Below are 12,148 nucleotides of genomic sequence, written 5' to 3'. Positions count from 1 at the left end.
ATGTTCCCAGAGGGGAAAGTACCAGATTTCAAGTCTTCTCTATGTGTTTGCGGTTGTATCTAATAAATCAGGAATTTTAATTGTTGTCTTTAATCTATAGTAAGTGTTTGGAGTAGTGTTTATTGAAGAGTGATTTGAGTATTTTGCTCTTAAAAGAGCTTGAAGTTTACAGCAATGTACTCTTTATGAGGGAGACACTTTAATATAAACCAGATGAAAGCATGATAATTTTAATAGCAGTCTTTTAAAGTTTCCATTATGTTCTCATTGCTTTCTCTGACTGAATGCAGAAATTTATTGGAATGCTTAACTCACCTGCCATCCCATCTTTAGTCTTGTTCAGTGAAGGTATTCCCACATGTATTTTTTGAGTAAGCAGTGAATGAAAATAATTTTGTCATTCAACTCCAGAGCCTTAGATGGCTTGTATAAACAGCTTGAGCATCATATAAATAATGCTTAAAGCCAACACTTGGCGTGTATCTGAAACAATACAGTATGCTTCCTTTTAGAGACCAGGGCTTTAGGCTGTTTTGTAATTTTACTGGATTTGCGTCTGTTGAGGTAGAAGAGCATTGTGTGATTCTTCAATATTCCACTGTGGGTGGCTCTTGAAGGCATTGCTGCTCCCTCTGTGGATGTTGTTACATCAGCCTGGGCTGGATGCTCTGTAGGAATGTACACAAGAGAGGTTTCATCCAGACAGGATTTTTCTGAGTGTTACGTAAACATGTATAGGAGAAATCAGACAGACACTGTTTCATTATAAGTGTGCAGATACTGTCTTCACTGTTCCCTTTCTTGTAATGGTACAGCTGTGGGCATTTCATATATTGTGATACTGTGTGATTAGAATAGTGTCCAAAAATTCTGACCCATCTTTAGGTCCAGTGCACTGTGTGGCTCATACATGCACACACAGAGTGCTTGGGGGTTCTGTAACCTGTCTTGCGCTTAGCTTACTGCACCTGTGTGGTGCTCTTGTGTTTTGGGGGGCTCAGCCCCTCAGCTGGGGCTGTTGGAAGGTGTGCAGAAGGAGGCTGTATGAGAGTGAACATCTGTGCTCTTAACCCGCCTTTCTGCTCTTGCTGAACTAATGCTGGACACTAGAAACCAGCATCCTGCTCTTCGAATTTGTTTTTTCCCTCACTACACAGGGGAAAAAGGCAACATTCCCAAGCAGACTGTTTGTCTGTAGGTTGTATCTGTCAGTTTTTGGTGTCTGAATGTTGGTATTCTTTTCCTAGGACTTTATAGATTGAGGATGCTTCGTAAATAAACCTAACAAATGTGCCTGACTCTGGAGACAGGAGATGGTAACTGCTGGTGGAAATTACTAGGACTTGTTTGTGTAAAATCTGTTTTATTAGAAAAGTAGACCTAATAGATGATTTAAGGAGAGGAGGATTTAAGGAGAAAATGCAATTGCCATCCTGCAGGAATTTTGATGGCAATTTCTGACATCCGGGTAGTTCTCTTGATTTAAGTACAGCAATTCACATGCCTGAGGTTAAACTTGTTTATTTGCAGAATGTGGTTTTGGCATTAAGAAACAGATGCTTTTAATACAATGAGGAACAATGTATGGAGCAGGTTAAGTGGCATTTCTATGCTAGTTGAATTGTACAAGCTTTATGCAATTTGTTTAATTATAGAAATAATAGGACTTAATGTTATTAAGTAGAATGCCTTTTTGCATCTGCTATGAATTAATCTAAATTGAAAAATAATCCTGTAAATGATGCTTGGTATTTCTAAGTTACGCAGTATGCAGATTTAAAATATTAGTGCTCAAGAGTCATCTGGCTTTGAAAGTCTGTTTTAAATGTCTCTATAAGCACAATTAATGCTGAACTTGAAACCTGGGTAGGTGAGCATGTGGTATTGTTTTGAAAGACAAGAATCTGCAAGTAGTCTGGTATGTTTTGTTTCTTCTGGAGAAGTTTTAGACATAGGTGCTATAAATGTAGCTTTCAAAGATGGCAAACTTACCGTTACTTGAGGCTAGAAATTTTTTTGGAGAAACAAGTAACGGATGAATTCTAATGTTTCAGCTACTTCATTTGCAGCAACATGTTTTAGAGCCGAAAAGTAGCAAACTGATGAAATGTAAAATGAAGGAAATAATAGGTTGCTGACAGTGTGCCATTTACTGAAATATTGATGTGTGGTCAGTAACACAGTGATATGTTTTGTGGTTGTTTGTTTTTATTTTTCCCCCCCCCCTTCCTGTTGTGTTTGGTTTTTTTTTTTTTTCTTTTTTCCCCACTTGTGGTGTGGTTTGTTTTTTGGAAGAAAAATCACTTGAGTATGCACTGATGTGAAACGTGTTTTAAACGCTAAGGACATAGTGCACTAAGCAGCCATCAGACTGCTTGGTCCTTAGTTACTGGCTTCCAAATAGGTTCTTCTCTCCCCTTGTAATATCAATGAAATTCTAAGTGTGTGTGTTTGTTTGTTTGTTTGTCCCCCCGTTTGTTTTTTTTTTTTAAAGGGAAAAAAAAAAAAAAAAAAAAAAAAAAAACCCTCAAAACCCCAAACATTTAAAAGCAAAGATATTCAACTTCTTTTTGTCTGTTGGCGACACAGCATTTTCCTGGACTAGTAAATCATGTGCTGCTATTTCCCCTCCGTTATTCCATAACATAGGCATAACAATTCCATAAGGTGTGCAATATAATCTTTAGCATATCTGTAACAAATTCAGCACTTCTGGGATGCATCAAACAATGGTGTAGACATAAAATAAATGTTTCAAGTGTGTGTAGTAAATTTGTGTAGCTCCTGCACTGCTGGACTTAACAGCATGTGCTTGGTGCAGGTTTTCTGTGTGTGTGTGTTGGAGGTACAGCCCTCCTGGGGTGCCAAACCCACTGCACCAGGACAGAATGATTGTTTTGCATATGTACAACATATCTGATGTGTGTGGCGTCATTGGGGATTTACTGCTTAAGCAAGTTACGGAATGGGTAGAGAAAGATGTCAGCTTACAGAAGTTACAGCTGCTTTCAGGTTGGTTTAAAAATGGTCTACCCCAGCCCAATGAACAGTCTTGGTCAGTGAAGTAGATACGTTTCACAGGTTCCAGATTGATTAACCCTAATTTAGAGCTTGTAGGTACTACCTTACAATTAGATAGCACAGATATTTAAACCCAACCTAAATACCATTGAGGTTTACAGGTATGTGGAGAGGTGTAACCTGTACCGTTTAAAAGATACAGTATGTGCGTAGTACAATTATCTTGTGGTCCTATGAATTAAATGTTGTGCTTTAATTGATAAGGTTAAGGTTTTTTTTTTTTTTTTTTTTTTAAACTATACCTGCATTTTGAAATTCACAAGGTGGTTGAGGCTGGAAGGGACCTCTGGAGGCCACCTTGCAACCCCCCTGCACAAGCAGGGCCACCTACAGCTGGTTGCCCAGCACCATGTCCAGGCAGCTTTTGAGTATCTCCAAGGATGGAGACTCCACAGCTTGTTTTGGCAACCTAAAGTGAATTGGCAATTCACTTGATCATTGACAATTTAGGCATGAAATCAGCATAATAAATAATGTATTTGTAGTATTTCGCCATGAAGAATTTCCAGTGTAAAAACATAAGTACTGATTGAAAACAGAAGTCTGTCTAGCCTAATATCCTGTCTTCAGTAGTTTCTGTAAACAGATGTGTAGGGAAGAACAGGACATTTACATGAATGCTTCCAGTTTTCTGAGCCTTCAACATTTTTCAGCTCTAGGTCATTTTCAGCTATGCTTGTTTTCTGTTGAACTAACAAGTACTAACAAGTTTCTTTTCTCTGTATTTATCTAATATCCTTTTGAACTTTTAACATTGTTTGACATGAATGTTTTGTACACATGCGAATACTTTTACATATTCAGTATGTACACTGGCAAGCAGGAAACAAATTTACTGAATAGAAAACAATCTCCTTTTCTCTGTTTTGAATTACATTCCTCATGGCTTGAAAACTCCAGGGCCATAGTTATGTCACAAGAGGCACTCTACAGTCCCTTTCCCTTTTCATCTTATTTGAGCTGTTCTTGCTGACTTATACTTCTTGGATATTTTAGTCACTCAGAAACATGCACTGTATTCTGTAATGCAGTTTTCACAGATTTTTTTTGTGGGGAGAAAGCTTATTTTAACATTAAAGTTATAAGTTTGTTTCTAAACAATGCTGACTAGGTTATTTTTTTTTTTTTTTTTTAAGCCTAAATTGTACAGGTCTGTAATTGAAGATGTCATCAATGATGTCAGAGAAGTTTTTCTGGATGAAGGAGTGGATGAACAAGTTCTTATGGAACTCAAAACAGTAAGTTGCAACTGAAAAGGTTTTTTGAATAGACCAATACAGCAATTTGTTTTGGGATCTGCTTACTTTTGTACACAATAAAAATACTAATTTTTAGTTAGCTAAGCATTGTATTAATTTGCATATCTGTAGCCCGATACCATTTGAACTACACTGCTGTATAGAGATCTACTCACCTTGTTTACTTTCCATAACCTGGCATGTCAAACTTGACATAAGCTAACAGCAGGCATCTGAATTCACAGTGTTATTTTAGTCCCCAAAACTTTATGTATTTAAAAAAGAAGGGGGAGAATGTGTTTATTTTAGAGGAAGACAGTTCCTAAGATTTCTCTACAGGAAAAATAAAATGCCTGCTCTGATTGATTTTTTTTTTTTTTGTCTTTCTGAAGAAGAGGAGTTGCATTGTCGGATGCATTGTCAAATTTTCGCATGTATGGTTTGTGGTTTGCAGCAATGTGCGCATCGCACTTTTCTGAAGCTCTTAGATTCAGAATTGTTTTACATACAGTGGGTTTGAACCGTCACCAAGGGTCGAAAAGAAAGGCAGCGTGTTGACCTGAGCTCTAATAGGTCTGCTGTGACTTTCTTCAGATTCTTCCTGAGTATAGTAGCCCTTCAAAAGGGAAGAGAAAAGGCAGGTGGTGAAACCAAGAAGAAATAAACTAAAAGGAAACTGGGAAAGTACGTGCTTGCTTATCTTAGATGTTGAATATGGACTCTTCAGAATGCAGGATGTCCCATGCTCTCAGTATTTTTTAAGTATTAAAAAATGGATGGAGGGGGAAAGGAATTTTGAGTTTGGATAGACAGAAACAGGTGAAGCCTTTTTTCCATGAAACCATGACCTGTCTTGGTGGAAATGGAGTGAGCACTATAAGAGAAGCACCTTGGTGTTTGTGTCACAGACTTATTCTGCAAATGATGCCGGAAAAGACTGAATGAAGAAAAAGGCAAGAAGGAAAACAAAGTATTGAAGAGGAAGGCTTAGGGAGCTCTAAGCAGGATTTGAAATCAGGAGTCCTGGGTGCCTGTAGCCTTTTTGACTCTAAATTACAGAATGCTTGCATTGTTGTCTTTTTGCAAGAGCTGCTCTTTTTGTATCTATGGCTTTTTTTTGGGAGGCATGTCAGCTGACACCAAGAACTGAAGGCCTGGAGAAGCTGAATTCGATATTGTGGTAGAAACTGGGTAAATGCTTGTACAGAGGCATTCTCCGAGGTGTACAGGTAGTTTCTGTGTGTTATGAAGCAGTAGTCTTCAAGCAAGTTTAACTGAGGAGTTCTAAGAAGAAATGGCTTGAGGAAAGCTGTAATAAAGGATTGTTTTCTGATTAAAGAGGTAAGAAAGCAAGAAGGTAGAGAAGTGAAAACTTGAAGGCTAATTTAAAGTTACAATTTTATCTCTATTAATGCTTCTATTAGGGTTGTTATGAATCTTCCACACTTGGAAGAAAGAAAAAGTTAAAGCTTAAATTCAGACTGACAATTCTTAGGGGATATTTAACTCCTTAAAACATGACGTCTCTGGAGTTCTCTCTTCAGTCTGTAGTTGCCTAAGGGCTTTTTGGCTGAGTAGACTATACAAGATAAGCAACGAAAACAAATTTGATTTTGGAGTACCGTCTCTGTATTGTTACAAATCCTGATGAGTAAAAATCATACACAGAACTTTCTCTTTCCTTTTCCAAACTAGCTGTGGGAGAACAAGCTGATGCAGTCCAAGGCTGTAGATGGCTTCCATTCAGAAGAGCAGCAGCTTTTATTGCAGGTGCAACAGCAGCAACAGCAGCAGCAGCAACAGCAGCATCACCACCACCACCATCACACACAGGCTCAGCCGCAGCAGACTGTGCAGCAGCAGTCTCAGCCACAACAGGTCCTTATTCCAGCGTCTCAGCAAGGTCAGACCTACTCTCTTACCTCTCTGGCAAAAGACTCCCAAGTTAGACCAACCACTAAACATATTCTAAATTTAGGGCAGGATGTTTACCTGAGAAATAACTTTGTGTCTTCATGTTAAACTTTGTCTCTATTTGCCTCTATTTAATGGGTCAAGAGAATTGTCTTGGCAAAAAAAATCTTGGTATTTGTGTTAGCATATTATTCAGATGATTCTGGAAAAGCTGAATTCATCTCTTGGTCTTCTACTATGTAACTTATATTTTCAGAATACACGACTTTCAGATTCTATCAAAAATTCATTAGCAGCTCTAATTCCAAGGCAATATACATATACAGTTGACAATTTAGTCATGAGGTAGTGAGCAAATATGCTAAATAATAATATGTTTTTTTTTAATTTAAGTGGATGCTAGGATGTGAAAAAATACTTCCGTAACGGTCTATGTAGGAGATGGTTTTTCAGGTTAGAATATGTTTCAAGTGAATAACCTAATGCCTAGGTATTTTTGTGGTCTTGAAAGATGGCACACTGTGTAGGTGTGGATGTTCGAGGTATATTTTAGCTAGCCATAGCAGTATTGTGTCTTGTAATTACTTTCTTGGGTATTCTTCATTAATAATTTAGGGGAAATATTTTTGCCAATTAAAATATCGTTTGAAAACTGAGGTAAATACTACTGGATTTTACTGCGTATATGCTGTGTAAACAAATCTGCCACCTGTTAAATGGTTGAGTTTTCAGCGTGCTATTATAGCATAAAATATTTATCTGTGGTAGTCAGTCACAGACTTCACGTTTTTTATCAGATTTCATAGATCATAACCTATGTTGTCATAGACACAAAAGATAGCTATGACTTGATTTCCTCCACACCACCCAAAAAAGCCACCAAACCCAACTGCTGTATATTTAAAACAGAAGAGAACTAGTGTAACAAAAACCTGTTGTTGGGACTTTTGTGTGTGTGTCTTTGTTGTTTTGTTTGTTTGTTTTCTTAGAGTACTTTGTATTTTGGTGGGATGTAAATTGGTTTGAACTGTTGGGGTAGAACTGATTTTGAGATTAAGACCCCTAAATACACGTGGCTTTAAATGATCTGAGTGCCTCAGTTTAAGTGGCAGTTAGCAGAGCCTGGGAAGTCTGCTCATCAAGACATCTAGTGGCTCCTTAGCTGAATAGCTGTGACTCTACTGACCAGGTTTCCCTCCACTAAATGGAGGTTGTCCCTGCCCTCCTGCTTGTGTCTTAGGGTGCACTAAGTTCCTACCTATAGTAATACAATGAAAACTGATTTATTGTTGCCCAGTGTTGTGGCTTACGACCAAATGATGGTGTGGAGGCTAAATGAAATTAGGATATCAAACCACTTTAATCACAGACATGCAGTTTTATGAATTACTTAGCTTCCTGCTCCATGGGAGAGATGATGTAGTAGTTCCTTGCATGGCCTGGTGTGGTCCCAGAAGGAGATCAAGATGGTCAGCACCGTGATTCCTGGTGTCTGTGTTCAGTGTGCCGTTCTGCTTCCTTGCAGGTTTCCCAAAAGGAGTTCTTGGCCTGGCTACGGCTCAGGCTTTTGCCTCCTCTAGAACCTGAACCAAACTGCTCCTGGTTTGGCTGGAGGGGGGTCAAGTGCATCTGCCACACTGGGTCACAAGATTTTCTTGGGCTCTTTTGCCCTCTGCGGGTTCCCTAAGGGTTGGAGAGGTAGCCTCAGATCATGGTGCAAGGTTGTGGTGCTTCCCTCCCCAGAATCTTTTCCAGAAACTGAATTATCCGCAGTATTCTTAAGTGTCCTTGGTTACAGGATTGCATGGAGGATACCTTGTCTGTGATTAGTTTGTTCAAATTGCTCTGTCGTTTTCCAGTTTGCTGTCACTGGTATTAATACTGGCAACCTGTTTGTTCCATAGAGTTGGACACTTTTGTATTTCTATATGATCAACAGGTTGCTTTCACAGTTAAGCTACCTATTTCCTTTAGCCCACCAAAACTATTTTATTGTTTGGGACAGGTGGTTGATGATATTTTGTCTGCTGCTACTGTGTTAGAAAGACAGTGAAGATAGTGAGCTTATGCTGACAGCTGTGCTAACTAGACCTAACTCAAGCTAACTGCTGCATCCTGTAAACATACTCTTCATCTTGCAACAATCCTTGCTTAAGTCTGTTTTAGGAGTTAACCACTGTCGGTGCTTTTGGAGAACTTTGATACTGGACATCAGCAAGTTTATCAACAATACACTAATACCTTTGATTTCAGAAATATATTTTAATTCTTGATTTACCTTGGGTCAGGAAAGGTGACTGGAGCCCTTGCAATAAAGCTAAAATAGCCTATCATCTCAGAGCTGCTGTTGTAGATTGTCTTGAAGGTAATACTTAATAAGATCAGAGACTGCTCAGTAGCTGGCTTTGTTGTGAAGCTCATCTGATATTTGGGTGGTGTTCTTTATAAGTTTTTCTGGCTTGGATATTATTTTGGGCAGACTATGTAGTTTCCATGAAATGCTTTTGTTTGTTTGTTTGTTTCTAGCACCTCAGCAGCAGGTTATTGTGCCAGATTCCAAGCTGATACCGCACATGAATGCATCGGGCATGGTAAGAAAAGCAGTTTATACATGCATACACTGTCATTATGTAGGTTGATTTGATTAAATAGTAAACACAAATCTTGTATTAGTCACCAGATGCTTAAAAATAATTTAGGAGACACTGATAAAGCTGTCAGCCATTTCTCTGAGTTTTGCTGTTGCACTGACAATCTAGGAACAGTTATCCAGGGCTTCAGTTTTGATAACTAATCTAGGATTTACCTTAATTCTCTGCTTTAAATGTATTTAACCAAAACTTTTTTTTCTAATCAGAAATTGGAGTACTGTTGATATGAATCTGCACAACACTATTAACTGATGCAAGCCTATTGTATTTGCTGGCTGCCGGAAGAAACATTAACTACTCTGAAACTTAAGCTTATATAAAATGAGAGATTATTTAGCAATTCACATCGATCTTTACTGGTCACATTATTTTGATTGACTATTTTAGTAATAGCATATAAAACTGAGCCTGGTCATTTACCCTTTTGTTGCAGTTTTTTATCTCCAGAGGTTAATTCTAGTTATCTGATCTTGCTTTAAATGCCTTGACTCAATTAAAAAAGTGCTTGCAAAGCAATGATAACAACAGCTAATACAAGTTAAATACATTTATTAAGACCAGAATTTATTACATTTTTACCACTTTTATGGTAAAAGCACATGAAACAAAGTTTAATGATTAGTCAAAGCTGCAACAGCTTGCTTAGCCTTCACTTCTCCATTACCTGCTGACCTTATTATAGAAAAACACACTGAACTTGGTTGCTCAAATAGCATGATTTACCCAGAGGCTGAGAACACATTGACAATACCTTTTTCTTATATGCTTTCTTATATCACATTTCAATGTGATTTGTGACTTCGTAAGTCCAACAGTTAAACATTTTTTTCTGTCTTATTGACTTACATCTTGTTAGTGAGTATTGCAAAAATGAGTATGCCATGCTTTTAAAACTCTGCTGCTGTCAAAATGTAGATGAATTGCATACTGCAGAAGACTGCTGTTCAGCAAATAGTTACAGAATTGATTTGGAATTACTGTATGTGTTTATTAGAAGCATTTAAGTTGGTACTAAAGAATGTATCTGACCTTGAATACCTTGGAAGGCAGAGAGTAAGGAGAGTTACTCATCTGCCTTTGGGATGTGAGGATGCAAACACTTTCCAGTTTTGTGTGGTGATCTCTAATTTTGGCAGTTGTAACTAATAGATTGACCAGCTGATATGGGGAGATCATTTATCTTATAAACAGGAAGTATGTGCTCTACTCAGTAATAAAGTTTAACTCCTTTCAGTAGCAAAGAGCCATGGTTCCTTTATAGTAGGAAAGGGAGGCTTTCCCATAGGCAGCTTAAGTCAAACCTTTGAAATGGAGAGGTCTCCGGAGAAATCCATTTCCCTTAAGGGAGAGTTGAGGACTTAAAGCAGATTTTTGTGTTTGGAGCTCCCATAATTGTGTTGGAATTCAATTTCCTTGCAAGTTCAAATCATTACCCATTGACAGTCTTCAGCTTTCTCTTCTAACCAGCTGACTTGAGAGAAAAAGATAGTCATTCTCTGAACAGTCAGTACGCTGTGTGCATATATTCACTCAAAAGAGCTGTGTTATGTGGGACTTGAAATGCAAATAATTTACAGAACGAAGAAAAGTGCAAACCTGGTTGGTTCAGTACCTTATGTTTCTTCAGATTCACAGGGCCCTGTCTTTAGCCGCTTTGAAAAAGTGTAAGTAAAGTTGCCATATGAGCAATGCAGTGTTGTACTCTATTAGTAGATCAACAGAGAAGACAGAAGAGAAAAAAGTCTGCTGAGCTTGCAGATAAACCAAGAAACCACATGGAGCTGCGTTAAGGTGTGATGCTTAGTGATTGTTGCTCCAGTCATCTTCCTATTAAGGAGGAAGGAAAATAATTTTTATATGTAGTATAATGTACAGTTGATTAATGTTTGCATTTAAATACCTGCAGAAAACAGTGTGCAAACGTTGTAAACAGCAATAAAAAGTTACATATTTTCAGGCAGTGTGTTGTGAGATGAAACACTGGTGATAATGTCTGTGGTTGAAAAGCTTTTCTTGTATTTCAGAGTGCTGCAGCCACTGCAGCTACGTTGGCTCTCCCTGCTGGTGTTACTCCTGTTCAGCAGATACTTACAAATTCAGGTAACTGTCTTAATATGGAGATCAAGCAATTATTTTGAGGGTGCTCGGGAGGGAGAAATTCTGGGTTTTATTCCCTGCTGTGTACTGTTAAGAAGCAGAACCTGGGAATCCACAGTTACAAAAAAGTGCAGTCCTTCGACTAGACTCCTGGACTGTTTCCTCACTGACTTGCTAGTCTTACGAACCTTGTGATTCTGACCTAACAGTGGTGTGGGTTAGATTCCCCGCTTTTTAGAGAAGCACATGAAGTGAGAAGGCAGGTGTTGCTGCCTTTCGCCTTTGCGTATTTCTGAGCTTGGTGATGTGTGATGTGAACACAGATACTAGACTGGCTGTAAAAGAGCAGGGTCACTTTATCTGTGGCTTCAGGTGAGGAATGTCTTGAGGTTTCTCATACCTGCTAAGCATACAGAGCGGAATTTCTAATTTTGCTGGCAATGCTAGTTTTATTTTAGATTTACCATTTTAAAATACTCTTGTGTGGTACATTTAGAATATTATTAAATGTTACTTTTATGAACAGTGTATCTGATGCTTCATGTCCTTTTGTATTGTTCTGATTTTATAAGCTTGATTCTAGATCTGTTCTGCATGGAGGGTAAAGAAATATCTGAAAAAGCTTATTTTATAGAATCAGTTGCTGGTTTTACCAGAGTAATTCATCTAGTCTGCTCAGAATCACCTGGGACTTAATCTTCCTACTTTAATCATTTGAATGTTTAATGGATATTTAGTTGAAATAAAATTTAAATATGTAGTTGTTCTAGAAATTAAAATATTTGCAGTTTTTAAGGAAGCACATTATGTTTGTCATAGCATAGAATAATTTGTGGCTCATATTTGTTACTTTTGTTGTGGTCATAATTTTTTTTGTTCAGTTAGAAATATTTATGGTATGTTTTCTTCAACAAGGAGCGAGGTTAGTCCCTTCTTTCAGATATCCTTAGTTATTTCAGTAGATGAGGCTGTGCATTTTGCTGTGGAGGGAGAACAGCTGTGGAAGGAGGAAGGCTGGACATTCTTCAAGAAGCAAGTCTTAAAGGCACAGGAGCAACTCATTCCCATGTGCTGAAAGACAAGCTGGCAGGGAAGAAAACCAGCCTGCCTGAACAGAGAGCTTTGGCTGGAACTCAGCAAAAAAAAAAAAAATTAGTTTATGACCTT

General features: G+C 38.1%; 1 protein-coding gene across 1 annotated transcript in view; it reads left to right on the top strand.

The window, feature by feature from the left end:
• Nucleotides 1–12,148, top strand: part of GTF2A1 (general transcription factor IIA subunit 1) — a 30,793-nt gene that overhangs the window by 3,432 nt on the left and 15,213 nt on the right. Inside the window, exons 2-5 of the mRNA XM_065838039.2 lie at nt 4,218–4,319; nt 6,015–6,222; nt 8,760–8,824; nt 10,909–10,984. Coding sequence (XP_065694111.1) covers nt 4,218–4,319; nt 6,015–6,222; nt 8,760–8,824; nt 10,909–10,984 — 451 coding nt within the window. The remainder of the gene's footprint in view (nt 1–4,217; nt 4,320–6,014; nt 6,223–8,759; nt 8,825–10,908; nt 10,985–12,148) is intronic.

Source organism: Patagioenas fasciata, chromosome 5 (assembly GCF_037038585.1).
Source record: "Patagioenas fasciata isolate bPatFas1 chromosome 5, bPatFas1.hap1, whole genome shotgun sequence".
Classification (NCBI taxonomy): Eukaryota; Metazoa; Chordata; class Aves; order Columbiformes; family Columbidae; genus Patagioenas; species Patagioenas fasciata.
Note: the sequence above shows the minus strand (reverse complement) of the source record. Positions and strands in the feature narration are given on the sequence as shown.